The sequence below is a fragment of the Rissa tridactyla genome, chromosome 5 (genome assembly GCF_028500815.1).
Source record: "Rissa tridactyla isolate bRisTri1 chromosome 5, bRisTri1.patW.cur.20221130, whole genome shotgun sequence".
Classification (NCBI taxonomy): domain Eukaryota; kingdom Metazoa; phylum Chordata; class Aves; order Charadriiformes; family Laridae; genus Rissa; species Rissa tridactyla.
The window spans coordinates 6,302,140-6,316,422 of record NC_071470.1 but is presented as its reverse complement, the minus strand read 5'-3'; the positions used below and the strand labels follow the sequence as shown (position 1 = coordinate 6,316,422).

General features: G+C 42.1%; 2 protein-coding genes across 2 annotated transcripts in view; one reads left to right on the top strand and one right to left on the bottom strand.

Annotated features, from left to right (window-relative positions):
- The first annotated feature begins 957 nt into the window (after positions 1-957).
- On the top strand, positions 958-12,103 carry LRP2BP (LRP2 binding protein). Its single transcript, XM_054202534.1, is given in 8 exon segments — positions 958-1,042; positions 2,244-2,359; positions 4,759-4,872; positions 6,367-6,509; positions 6,587-6,692; positions 7,159-7,382; positions 10,062-10,227; positions 12,025-12,103. Coding segments are annotated over 8 exon segments (999 nt in total). The 5' UTR covers positions 958-978; the 3' UTR covers positions 12,091-12,103.
- SNX25 (sorting nexin 25) overlaps positions 10,194-14,283 on the bottom strand; it is a 92,140-nt gene continuing 88,050 nt past the window's right edge. The window contains exon 19 of the mRNA XM_054202529.1: positions 10,194-14,238. Within this exon, the coding sequence (XP_054058504.1) occupies positions 14,164-14,238 (75 nt within the window). The 3' untranslated portion in view covers positions 10,194-14,163. The remainder of the gene's footprint in view (positions 14,239-14,283) is intronic.

Below are 14,283 nucleotides of genomic sequence, written 5' to 3'. Positions count from 1 at the left end.
CAATTCATTGATGTTTTAAACAAAGCTTTTCTTTTCCTGGAGACTCCTCGAGGCCGTACCATCTACACAAAGTGCATCAGGGGGAGTTTGGGGAGTTTTTTGGCACTTGCAGAGGTCGTTTGGGGCTGCTGGAAAACAGCACACAAACCCCGCAGGTGTTACTCCCCTCTTCAGACTGTTGCCTCCGTCCCTGTCGCTATAGAAACAGGTGGCACTGCCAAAAATGGATCATAATCATCTGAAAAATAAGCTGGGATGCAGCTGATGATTATTTTAGAAACACCCTCGCAGCATTTTGGTATTATATCCCGTTTTAGAAGAGAGCCAGCCAGCAACAGAAGCGGAAACAATCCTTTAGGTTTCAGTAGAATTCAGCTTCCAACAGCGTTTTCCCTCAAATATCCTCAGTTTTGTAGTATCTACACGGGGAAAACAAACTACATTAGAAGGAACAGTTGCTGATCACTGGAAGTGCCAAAGTCCCGTTTTCTAGGCTGAAGTTTCATGGCCTAGTGCCCTTTTAACCGAATTGCCTTCGGGGTTTCTGTCATTTTCTGTCATTCTGTCATATAATCACTTTCTGCAGCACGTTTTGGGCTTCTGCGTTTAATTTGCAACAGGACCGGCAGGAAGATCCAGCGGATGCCCAAAGCGCAGCCTGTCCCATCATGTATTTTCACATCATTTGGCACTGGCCAACAGCTAGAAGTGTTATTGCTACAGACCTCTGGCCTACAGGACACCGTCACTCTCCTTTCTGTTGGAAAATGGAGCAAAATACCAACGTTACTTTCCCTGGCTTCCTCCTCCCGCCTTGTCAAAGGGCCCCAAGGACCCCTCTGGAGCGTGCTGGATGCTGCCACAGCCCGGGCTGGGCTGCGGGGGACTGTGGGACAGCAAGGGGGACAACAAACAACCGACAACCAGCAACTGCCAACCGCTGCCAGCCACCTCCAGGCCGCTGGCCACCGGGGCAGGATGAAGCTGCGCAGCCAGCACCAGCCCCAGGCCTGCAGCGCCCAGCCCGCTCCCGAGGCGCCAGGTAGGAGAAGTCCAGTGTTGGGGAATCCACCACCTCCTGGGGGAGATTATTCCAAGGGCTGGTTGTTCTCAGTGGGGAAAAGTTTTCCTCTTGTGTCCAGTCAGAATCTCCCCTGGAGTAACCTGTACCCATCACCCCTCATCCCTTCCATCTCAGTCTCTGAGAAGAAGTGGCCACCCTTGAGATACAGGACCATGGTGATAAGGTCTCCCCTGAGCCTTCTTTTCTCAAGGCTGAACAACCCCAGTTCTCTCAGCCTTTCCTCACACAGCAGGCTGCTCAGCCCTTTGATCATCTTGGTGGCGCTTCCCTGGACCCTCTCCAGCCTCTCCCCATCTTTCCTGTACAGTGGGGACCAAAACTGAACACTGGTCCAGGTGTGGCCAGACCAGCGCTGAGTAGAGTGGGATAATGTCTTCTTTGTCTCTGCTGGTGAAGCCCTTGTCGATGCCACCCAGCATCCTGTTGGCTTTCTTTGCCGCAGCAGCACACTGTTCACTCGTATTGAGCTTGTTGTCCACCAGGACACCCGCGTCCCTTTCCGCAGAGCTGCTCCCCAGCCGGGTAGATCCCAGCCTGTGCTGCGCCCCTGGATTATGTTTCCCCAGGTACGAGACCTGACACTTGTCCTTGTGGAACTTCATGAAGTTCTTGTTAGCCCACTCTTACAGCCTCTCCAGGTCTTCCTGCAGAGTGGCTCTCCAAGTGTCCACTTCCCCACTCGGTTTGGTGTCACCAGCAAACTTTATCAGGGTACACTTGATCCCATCACCAAGATCACTTATGACGATATTAAACAGGGTTGGGGCCAGTATCGATCCCTGGGGGACCCCACATGTGACAGGTTGCCGGTTTGGAAAGGAGCTATTGACCACCACCCTCTGGCTGGTGGAGCTGTCAGCCAGTTCCCCACCCACCGCACAGACCACTTGTCTAGGCCGTACCGCACCAGTTTCTCTAGGAGAAGGCTGTTGGGAACCGCGTCGAAAGCCTTGGAGAAATCCAGGTAGACAACATCCACTGCTTGCCCCTCATCAACCGAGCAGAGGTTTTTCCTTGTAATCAAACAGCCCTCTCTTTCATCTTAGCTTTTTAAAAAAGGTAATAAAAAGGGGACACTACCAGCTTCAGACCTTTAGTGTGCTTACTGATGCTCTTCCATCTGCTCTGGGAGAAAACCAAACGGATGTCTATTTTTAAGCAGAGAACTGCAGGCGTGCTGCTTTATTTGAAAGGGCAGAGGAGCTGTTGGCAAAGAGAACGGCCGGTGGAGATCCCCTGGCACGTCTTCTGAAAGGACAACTGTACTAGGAAGAGGTTGTGGTTTCCTTCTTTTAAGTAAATATTATAAAGCTGACCATTTTCAATACCATTTCAGGGGAAAAAGAGACACCTTAAAAAAAAACTACAAGAGATGCCTATGCCGGGTTTTTCCCACGGAAAGGAGCTATTGAAAGAATCACAGGGCGTTCCCCCTCAATACATTTTTTCCTGCACTTCCCCAAGCATCCCGTGGTGTCTTCCAGTTCCCTCCCAGGTCTCCCAAGGACCAGATCAGTAAGCAGCAGCCCAATTCCAAATCCAGTTCCAAGCCGAGTTGGTTTTTGTCCATCCAACTGGCCAAACCCGACACGCTGTTTTCAGCTACATGGTACTTGCTCCCTGGCCCGAGACACAGCTTTTGATCTTTATTCCCTCCCTGGCCACCAGTTTTGTTGAAACATGTTGAGATTTCCGTCCCTGCCCACTTCAGCTAAAATTGGTCACCCATATATTTGAAGGTAAACGCTCAGGGAACAGCGTAAGCCTGGCTGGCCGGTGAACTTAAACCTCAATTTCTTGTGAAAATTAGAATATCTCGGTTCAGGAAGATGGAAAAGAATGTAGTACAAGTACCAGCTCACGTATTTCCCGATGTGACGTGCATGGATTCAGTACTGTTTATAGTGCAGCCAGTGGCACGGTGTAAATCAGCCTCGGGGGTTTGCAGCAGGAACAGAATTGTCTCACTCAGGGTTTCTGCTTTCTGGGCCCTGTCCTTCCTCATGTTTTCGTTAATGAATTGCCTGATTTTGGCATGATCGAGACTGACCTAGCAGAGCAGGAGACCTGTCTTTTTCTTGATGAGCTGGCTTGGATGTCCATGTTACGTATGGCTGTCCATCCCTGAATTTATTCTTTGAGCAGGTTTTAATGTCCAGATTTTTGGACATATGTCTATAGTGCCTAAAAACGCATGTTCTTGTAGTGCTGCAATTTCAGATGTTAGAAAAAATCACTGCCTGATCAGAACTCCATGACTCCTCCTTACGGCACTAAATTCTCAGGAAGGCAACAGTACAGGTGACTCCCGTACTTCTTTTTCTGATACTTGTGACAGCTGGTTGTAAAAAGACATTGGGGTTTTTTTTCCAGAGTTCTTTAAAAAAACCAAAGCCCACACAGTCGTAATGGCTAAGCTCCCCAGACAATTAGTCTAGACAATTAATGGTTTGGACCGTATTAACACAGGGTGTTTGGTCATTGTGAGGATGTTTGTCGAACTATCGCTCAGTTCTAAGCTTTTGCTGTCTGGTATTGTTTTATCAAAACATACAGAAAAATAAAGGAAAAGTATAGAGAAAACCACTTTAATTTCAATATTGTTTTTACTTAGTATGCCTATATGCATGCATAAGAATATTTTAGTAAGGACACCAGGCTCAGTTAGCTGTTACATTACAGTTGTTTAACTGTGTATTTTAAAATATAGTTTCTGCTTTGACTTCACGCAGAAGCAAATGGTCTCCAAGGTTCTTTCTCAGAAGTGAAAGAATCTCTGCTGTTGCATGCGATGCCTTCCTAAAAAACACGGGGCAGACAGCTGGGTCCATGAAGCCCTCAGACATCGAGTTTAAGCTTTGTGAACCCCACCCTTAGCCGAGATGCAAAAGCAGACTCAAACCTGTGGGGTGTAGGAGGGTTATAACTCGCCTGAGTTAAGGGATGGCAGACGATAGGGCAGGGCAGCTGAATTAAGACTCTTATCTCCTTAAACTAAAAAGACGGCATTTGTGGGGAGGGGAAGAAAGGTTGTCAGAATATCCTTTGGTTTCTGAAATGATGTTTGTATGCCACTACTTATCATAGAATCACAGAATGTGTTGGGTTGGAAGGGACCTCTAAAGGCCATCTAGTCCAACCCCCTGCAGTCAGCAGGGACATCTGCAACTAGATCAGGTTGCTCAGAGCCTCATCAAGCCTGGCCTTGAATGTCTCCAGGGATGGGGCCTCCACCCCCTCTCTGGGCAGCCTGGGCCAGTGTCTCACTGCCCTCAGTGTAAAGAACTTCTTCCTAATGTCTGATCTAAACCTGCCCTGCTCTAGTTTAAACCATTGCCCCTCGTCCTATCGCTACATGCCCTTGCAAACAGCCCCTCCCCAGCTTTCTTGTAGGCCCCCTTCAGGTACTGGAAGGAGTTTTCATATTTAGAACTTTTTTAATAGATATAAAACAGTGAAAACCTGTTTGAAAGTCCTAAGTGCTTCCATCCTGTCCAACTTTCTTGTGGTTGCTGACCTGCTTTCTGCCACTTCTGCGGTTGCAGTTTTTTGTTCTTTGTTCACGAAGGAAATGCTCCAGGTTGAAAACTGTGAAGAGGGTACATACTGGAGAGTTAAGCTGCCGGCCAGGCTCTTCCTTCCCTGTACGTCATTGTTTATTCTGTCTTTCCCAGGGGCTGCATGAAGAAGCATTAATACAATTTGAAAAAATCAAGGATACAGATTTCCAAGCAATGTATCAGCTTGGTGTAATGCATTATGACGGACTAGGCACTAAAGAAGACCCTGTGAGTAATCTAGCCGTAGACTTTTTGCTTTTCTTTTAACATTTGCTGATAATTACTAAGAGCTTATTTGCAAGCTTGATTATCTAATTTAAAATAAACAGGTCTGACTTAGAATTAATTTCATAAAGTACAGATGTCTGCAAACCATCATTAAAAAGAAAGGGTGCGGGCCAAAGAAGTTCTCAAAAATAGCCATAATAAAATAGGTTTATCTGAAAAATACACTAACTTGTATTTTAAAATATAATTTCTAAGGGTTTGGTTGTACTACGTGTGGAAGCTATGTTTAAAAAATTACTAATAATTTGCTACTTTTTAATAAGGAGTGAATAAAAATGAAAATAAAATAGGTAAAAATGGAAATCAAACAACTATATTTCAAAGTGTAAAGCATCTGTTGGCCAAAGATCTTTTTTTAAGGTACTTTCTATTCTCTTAACATGGATGTTAAAGAAGATTGTGCTTCTGCCAGCAGTTGGCATAATATTTTTAGATTAGACAAATGAAGACTTATATTTGCAAGAATTTGAAGAATTACATTGCAAAAAAAGGAAGACGAAGGAATGAATTGCTACAATAAGAAGAAAATAATTTATTGGAGAACATGATCTGAAAGAGTGGTATGAGGGAAGAATACAAAAAGGACGAAAGAAAGGGCAGATCGCAAGGCAGGAGGGCGAGAAAATTGACCAAACAGTGTATTAACACATGGGACTCGTCTGGTGCCCGGAGGATTGTCAGCAAAAAAGATTCTGCTGGGTTTAGAAGTGGTTGGTTTGTTCCGTCGGCCTGTATAATTACCACAGTGGTTTCCTTGCAAATAAACATTTTTAGTAACATTCTTTTTTGTGTGAGGAACCCTTTATAAAGGACTATTTCTAGTGTATTTAGCGAAATCCTACTCGTGTAAATCTTGTTTCCAAAATACTTTTGAGGTCCTTGGATGATGCATCATACAGCTGCCCATAGGCAGTGTTCTCTGTTTACTTATTTAACCTTATAATTTTTTGTCATTATGAATCTAAGGTTATTTTTAATGGCAGGACTTCAGAGCGTGCTATTGTATCACTTTGCCTTCTGTCGTTAAGGTTGTTTGATGACTTCAGATACATCATGCAATATGAAAAACGCTGCAGGGGTCTAAAACTGAAAACGTAGCAAGTTTAGGATGTGACATTCACTTACGTGAGGACAAGAATATTTTTGAGAAAATTTTTATCAATGAAGACCAGTAATGTATTATCGGATGAACGTTTATAAGGAAATGTTCCACATTAAAGATATGCCAAGGTAACAAATCCAGGGGCTCTCTGGTAACCGAAGATCAATTCTGCTTCGGCGTGACACTGCCCTCCAGACTGCCCTGCCAGCACGCCTCAGCCTTTCTTCTAAGTAGAAAAATTACCTGTCTTCCAGAAGTTAGCGGACTCTCAGGTTCTTTAGTTCATCTTCTTCCCAGTCCTGACTGTAATAATGAAAATCTCTCCATTTTAGGAAAAGGGGGTGGAATACATGAGGAAAATACTAGACTCCGACTCCCCGAAAGCAAGACACTTGAAGTTCGCAGCCGCATACAACCTCGGCAGAGCGTATTATGAAGGATGTGGTGTTAAGCAGTCAACTGAAGAGGCTGAAAGGTAACGGCAGTCACTAATTTTCCTCATGAATATAAGATGCTGTGCTACTTAACCTTCCTTTGTCCCCGTTTTCTTAGGTTGTGGCTTATTGCTGCAGACCATGGGAACCCAAAAGCAAGCGTGAAGGCCCAGAGTACTTTAGGAACGCTTTATTCTGTGTCCGTTCTAAAAGATCTGAAGAAGGTAAAGCCCGCTTGTACCTTTTGAGTTTCACGAGTCCCAGTTAATTTCCAATTTCACAGAAGGACTTCAGTGGTATGTTTGACTCTGAAGGCTGTACTTTAAGTACTGCTAGGCATCATCATCCATTTAAGCCTGTATGAACCGACTGCCAGAATCCTCCATTTTGCCTCACATGACACAGCTAGCCAAGATTATTTATTATTTTTTCTTAGTGGGAGTACCAGGGAGAATGATAGAACGGATTTAAGGTTTGTTGGCTTTGGTAACCTTCAGAAATCAGGCAAGTGTCACTGACTGACGGCTCTGACAGTAAATGAAGCGGGTTTAAAAGCCGTACAAGGATTCTGCTTTCTTTTATGTCTAAGCATTTCTTAGAGGATGGCTGATATGAAAGCTTTTACGGAAACAGTATGCAAGAAAAGCAGCTAAAGTAAACACATACTCCAACGTTGTGCCTCTTGTTTAGGCCTTTTTCTGGCATTCAGAAGCATGTGGCAACGGAAGTCTGGAATCGCAGGGAGCGCTTGGAGTTATGTACCTCCGTGGACAAGGTATACGTCAAAACACAAAAGCTGCTTTGGAGTGTCTGAGAGAAGCAGCAGAACGTGGCAACATCTATGCTCAAGGCCATCTTGTGGAATATTATTACAAAAGAAAATTTTACTCAACAGCTGCTGCGTTAGCCAAAAGGTGAAGTTAATTTTGCTTTATTTTTTATTATGCTTCTTCATGTAAGATCACGTATATCCGATTAAAGTGATTAAATTCATGCCCTCATCTCTCAAACTTGAGACACATTTGAGATAATGAATTCCAAGAGCTCTTCTTTAAAGAGGGAATAGCAAACCACAGACAAAATTAATACTATAAGGTTCTCAATTATTCAGTACAGCTGAACTTTTCTTTCTGTGAAGCAAAACAGCCTTGAACTAGAATCCCAAACGGACCAAGAAGCCCCTGCCTTCCCGTCTCCTCAGTCCACAGTCTGCTCTAGGCTCCTGCCTTCGCCCTTCCCTTTTAAACCCCTACAAATATTCTTCTGTCCTTCACATACTCCATCTTGATGGGATTTCAACCCACTGTGTTCCACCCCATCATTTCCTCGCTCTGTGGCTCAGCGTGCTTCGGCGGTCACTGTGGGACTCGCTGCTCTACCTCCGCACTCTGGAGCGGTTTGCGTATTGCAGAAATCGCGACTTCTGGTACCGGCTGCAGTCTTAAACACAGCCAGGCTGGATCTAGCTCCTGTATCTTGAACAAGTCATGGAGGAGAAAAGCAATGTTGGTGCCAGTTCTACAGCACATTTCTGTGACAAACCTCCAGAGCTGGCCAGTACGCGTTAAAAGTTTAATCTGTCAAGCAGATTATTAATTTGCTTGGAAATAAGACAGACAAACAGACTGCTTATACAAGCTGCACACAACAGCAGTCGTGCTTTCTGTGATACGTTTGTGAAGCTGCTGCTGCCCAGCAATAAATGTGTCACAGCTTGCCATCTTACAGAAGCTGCACCCTCCATGCGCCACTGGGTAGCGGCACCTCTGGTAATTCAGTAGTTGAGCGATGAACGCTGTTTGCTATCGTCATTGCTGAAAAGGTTTGTTTTCTCTCTGAACTGCTGCCTTTCTTTTTCTTGCGCCGTAAGTAGACTGCGAGCTGTTCAGTCTCCCCTAGCTTGTCTCGTGTGGAATGCATCCCCTCCAGTCAATGCTGCACGGCAGATTATTCGGACAAGTAAACAGTGACCCTCATCAGCTGCAACTGCGATTGCAGAAAACAGCAATGAAATCCCATACTGCAGCCAGAAATGACGATTTCTGAACCAAAAAATACTGCCACCATACTTGAAACAGTTCCACTTAATTGGGATTGCAGTCGGCCTTCAGGCAAAAATCTGATTGCAGTTGAACCAGGTCTATCAAGCATCAATACCTTTTCTGCTAGAATTTATTTGTCCCTTTTGTTTGTTACATTATATACAAGTGTACAAACATTATATGATTATGTACAGAATAACCTTGCCTAATATTTGGAGTCTAGATTAGCTACTGATATTTCACAGTTCTACTTACCCACTGCTATGGTGCGTTCTTGAAGGCAAATTGTGCCGAACTAGGAATTTTTGCCCGACTTGACTGGGTATCGTTACTTGCATCGGCATCCTGTTGGATATCTTTTGGAAAGGGAGGCAAAAATGCTATATATCAGGAAAGATAAAAGAGGTAATAGATTTCTGTTACTATATTTGAATGTTCTTGCTAGTAAGTCTTTGGGTTTTTTTCTTTGCGCTACTGTTATTTGTTAATGGGACTAAATTCAGTGGGAGAACGTTGCTCTCACCACATTCAGGTGATTGAGCAGGCACCAACTTGCAGAGGGTTACTTCAGAGCGATCTTTCATAAACACTAATTTATAGGGAGTAGCTATAAACTGAAATGACTTGCACTTTTCATTCGTTTTTTCTGTCAAGTCTGCGACTATTTGACACAACAAATAACTGAAACGTGTGAAGCAGCATGTAATTACTGTTTGGTATCTGGAAAGGATGTGGGGCTTGGGGGTTTCTGGTTTAAGACAACAGTTACAAAAAAAAAAAAAATCAGTTTCCGCTTAGAAAGCGTTGTACCTAATATTATAGTGACAATACTAGGTAATTATAGCCTGACAGCTACAAAAAAAGTTCACTTTGTCCCTCTGATTCTTAAAACGGTTCTTAGTAAAAACAACATGCTGGAAATAAGGTGACAGCAAGCAGACAGATGCATGCAGAAGAAAGAAAATAATTCAGCTGAAACAGTCGTAAGCAGTCGCCATAAGCGGGTCTTACAGCCTGAGGCTCTCAAGTATGTCCAAGATCTTCAGATTACTGTGATTTGCCAGTATCCTCATAAGACCTCGGAAGTTTAGATTCATAGACTCATGGAATGGTTTGGGTTGGCCCTTTAGAGATCACCCAGGTCCAGCCCCCTGCTGCAGGCAGGGTCACCTTCCGCTAGATGAGGTTGCTCAGTTATATGAAATAAGAGTTTTGCCTTTCTTCCACATATATATTAATTTCCATTAAATAATACATGTCACAATTAGCATAAAATATGCTGCCTTTTATAACCAGTATAACTGTAGTGAAAGCGACTGCAAAAGCTACATATTTGTTTGCTATTTAATACGACAATATTCGAATAAGACTAACTTTGAATCAAATAACGAATAGAAGAATCCTCATCAGGCTGCTGAATACATATAAATTCCAGCTTATTTTGGATAATGATACAAATGGAAAAGAAGGCATCGTCAAGTCATATATGGTCGACTTAAATTATTGCTTGAAATAGCATTATCTCACCTAACGCTGTGAATTCCCCACCAGGATTACCAAGACCGACGACATCAACACGCTAGCAAAGGTAACAGATTGCCTTCCTGCCTCCGTAGCCAAGGGGGTTGCCATGGCTGCCTTCTACTTGGCCAGGTGCCTCCAGCTCGGCCGGGGCGTCCAGCAAGATCCAGCTGCTGCTAAAAAATACTATTCTAAGGTAAGCTGGGGAAGTCTTACAGACCCATTTATAGCTCATGAAATTGAGTGAGACCTTGGATTTGAGTCTTTAAACTTGCTCTTTGGTTAAAGACTCCAACTTTATTTACGCAGGGGAAAAAATATAATCTGTGGAAGAAAATGAAGAGTGATAAAAGTATATTGAAAACTACTAAAAATAGCCCTGAAAGGATACTATCTGCCCACTTGCTTAAGGGAACAACGTATTCTGCCAAACAAACCAACCTGTGACAATCACCACAGCAAAGAGCTTGGTAACTTGCAAGATAAATTAGCTAAACAATTTGAGTAATTTTATCCTCCACCGATTTGCTGTCTGTCATTCTCTCAAATTGGAAAAATCGTAATTTTTCCTCTACTTTAGATTATTAACAATTACAGCCTTCATTACCAATACTTAAATCAGTCATAACTGGTTGTCACGCTTATTTTTAAGTCTACATTTTTAGCGATAGCTTAAAATGTAGATAGTTACTGATATACAGGGAAAAAACAGGTCACATTTTTTGAAAGTTCTACAGCTGAAGTAAAATTTATTGCCTGAGGAAAAAGGTCAATAATGGCTTCTAGAACATGATCCTGCTAAATAATGTCAGTGATGCCTAAAGGTACAGCCAAGGCAAGACGATTAAGCCAACTGAAGGGAAGTAGAACAAGACTGGATCGGTGCTTCAGAGAGACTCTGTGATTTCTGGCACGTAGAGACCATTTGTTTCTGCAAGTAGAATACTTTGATGGAGAGTTATGTAAATGATTAATTACCAAATAACAATTTTTGTGGCTTCTTACTCAGGGAAGCCACTGATATCAGAGGCCTAGCAGAGGACGTGATTTTCTGAATATATACATTTAAAACATTTTATTCTCCTGCTGTGAAAAGTGCTGTAGAGGCTAGGATGAGGAGGAGATGAGGAAAGGAAAAAAGCTGGAGTGTTAGGAATGCTGTAGCCAGTACTCCTAGGTAAGTGTTAAGGCACGAAGAGGCCCATCAGGATTGCATTGCTGCATGGCTTTGCGTGAGCGTAGCCTATCCCACCATCGTCCATCAGGTCTAGTGTAGCCACCACAGCTGAAAGAAAATTACAGCTTTCACTCCTCATTCACCAGCTGTACATCAGAGACTGACCTAGGAATGTCACTAGCTTCTTGGTGTAAAAGGAGATGATTTCTACTGACTGATGCCATGCACCTCTACATTGACAACAGAAGAGAAGGGACAGAAAATAAACAAGGAAGTTACCTGAAGGAGTAACTTCAGAACAAGTAAAAGACAAGACAGTGCTCGGTTTCTTTTGTACCTGGAAAATAATTCTTGTGTTAACTGTACAATTATACCCACCTAAAATTAAAATCATATGTTTGCTTTTTCAATTAACCGCTCAGCTGTGGTTTTGGCCCACCATTCTTAGACCCAGTCAGTTTTGAGAGAGGCAAGGAAGAACAGGTGGGCATCCCAGAGGGCACTGAAATAGATGGTGGGAGTGAACGAGAGCGATCCAGTCTGTAAGCAGATTTATGTGCAGACCGTGGTGCCAGCACATGCCATACCAACAAACACAACAACAAAACAAAACCAAGCCTGACACTACAGTCAAGTATGCTCCTTTTAAATACTCGATTTTTCTTCCGTGGCATCAGAAACAGGGATTTAAAGATTAACATATTAACTCTTTAATATTTTAACAATTTGGTATCTCAGATAATGCCAACAAAATGTAATATTGACAACATACAGTTTTGTTTTAGCTATAAACAAGAACTTTCTTTGTTTTGAAAGGCATGCCTTCTGGATCCTGGTGTTGCTTCTGACCTTGAACTGGCAGCTAATCTTGGGAGAATTTAGTCTTTCCTTTAACGGTGACTGATATATAAATGTATTTCCTGCAATAAACCGTCTTTTATTTCCAGCAATTACAGACTGTTCATCACTTACTGCGTGCTTTTCAACTTTCTATAAGTTATTACTTAAAGCAATTTACTGATTCTTTTTTACCTAAAAATGAGAAAGCAAAAAGCTCACACTCTTCCTTTAACTTCCTTTAAGGCAAAGGCAGACTTTTTAAAACGGCATTGAAGACTTAAGGTTTATTAAGAACATTTTAGTGGGACAGATGTGCTGTGTTTTCTTCATGTCATACTGCCATATAGTGCACGAATCAAGCCAAAACCCAATAAAAATGGTTGTCTCCTTTTCTGCATCTTTTGTATGTAAACATTAAGTTTTAATATTCTGAGAAGCTTGAACCCAACCTTGTCTAGTTTTCACACACCACCCATTCACAGGTCACGACCATTTTTAAATCTTACCTTTGCTAGTGGTGCGTACACTTTCTTTCACACGCTTTTCTAATGCATCTGGATCTACTTCAGGGTCTTAACTCATTTTACTCCTAGACTGCAAAGATTCAAAGCTGGAAATTGGCCTGTATGACAGTGAGCTTTACAGTTCAAACCACGTCAACTTCTAAAACTAGGCACTACTTCTTACAGAACTATGGAGAACAACGACAATTAGTATGGAAACATTCAATATACACGTCCTCTGCTCGAGGCCTGTTCTCCTCAATCCCTCCTTCTATTGCATTCTCTCTGCCTCTGCGTTAGAAATAGCTGAAAACCTTCTGGCTGGGAGCACGTGTGCCCGAGCAGTGTCACGCTGAATCTTTTATCAAAAGATACTTTGATTAACCACTAGTAAATTCTACTGATTGCTCTGGTAAACTTGCACACTTCCCAATAAATACCTATTTACTTGTAAAACTTCGTATGTGCAGAATTTGGCTTGCTCTTAGGACTGTGCTGTGACTTGAAAACTTCTTTGAAACTGTTGGAACAGAAGGCTCGATGTTACTAAAAGCACCGATTTAAATACAGCATACAGATTTTGTGTACCTTAAACTACAGCCAGTCTTAACTGCAAGCAGTTTTTCCAAGAACACAACTGTACTGAAATTAAAAGAAAGTAATGAGTGTCACCTAGGGATTTTTGATGATATTTAATTATTTAGATGTGCATTAAGACCATATTTTACATATTTTTACATAAATTAAAAAAAACACTGAAGACGTCATTTTCTTTCCTTGTATAAAATAAGGGAAAGATTTGAAGGTTGTTTGAAATCGGGGTATTTGAATAAAACAGCCCTGAGTAGTATCAGGGAAGTTATTAGAATGGTTTAATTAAATGTCTACTTAATCATTCATAGAAGCAATTCATAAGCACTAATCTCTGAACTAACATTTAACACAGGCATTCCGTTAGGACATACCAGTTTACAATACGTATTTTCGACACAGACTTCAAAGTAATGTAAATATTTCTGACGAAACTAGTGCTGCCGGACTCATTCCTTAGTTGTCAGTACGGCCTCATTATCAAGTACTGCAATCCAGTCGTGTTAGTTATTGCTTACAAATGCTTCAAACTACGGGAAATCTTTGGTAAAAACAAAATTGATAAAATTTTCACGATAGCTTTACATGTAGTATTGCACAACAAGGCTTTTCCAATACACAAGAAAAAAAGGAATGCTCAAATCCTCAGTGAGGAGATTAGAACTGTACAACATTCATTAGTTTACCACTATAAGCAAAATTTCTTTTCATAAATGTTTAAAATATTTTCTGGTTTCTTTCAGCTTATATGAACATTTATTTTTCAATCTACATTTGAAACAGAAGAGTAGTCAAATAGAACAATTTAAATAAAAATTGGCAACTATACAGCATTGTTTTGTCTACCCTACTACAGCATCAGATCTTTTCAAGTCTGTTTACTTCACAAAAAACTCAAGAGGAAAGAAAAACGCTAAAAATAATCATAGTCCTCAGCCCTCTATGGAAAAGAGGAAATAAGTTTCATGTCTATTATCGGACATAGACATTTCTCTAGTGGTCCAATTGTGCAGATTCAAACCTAAGTGGCGTTAAGCTGCTCTAAGTGAGCTCTCAGCTCAGGACACAGTTCAGTTAGCAGCAGTTCCAGCAAAACCTGAAAAACAGAGAAGAGTTCAGATGAGTGCAGGTGCCAAACGAG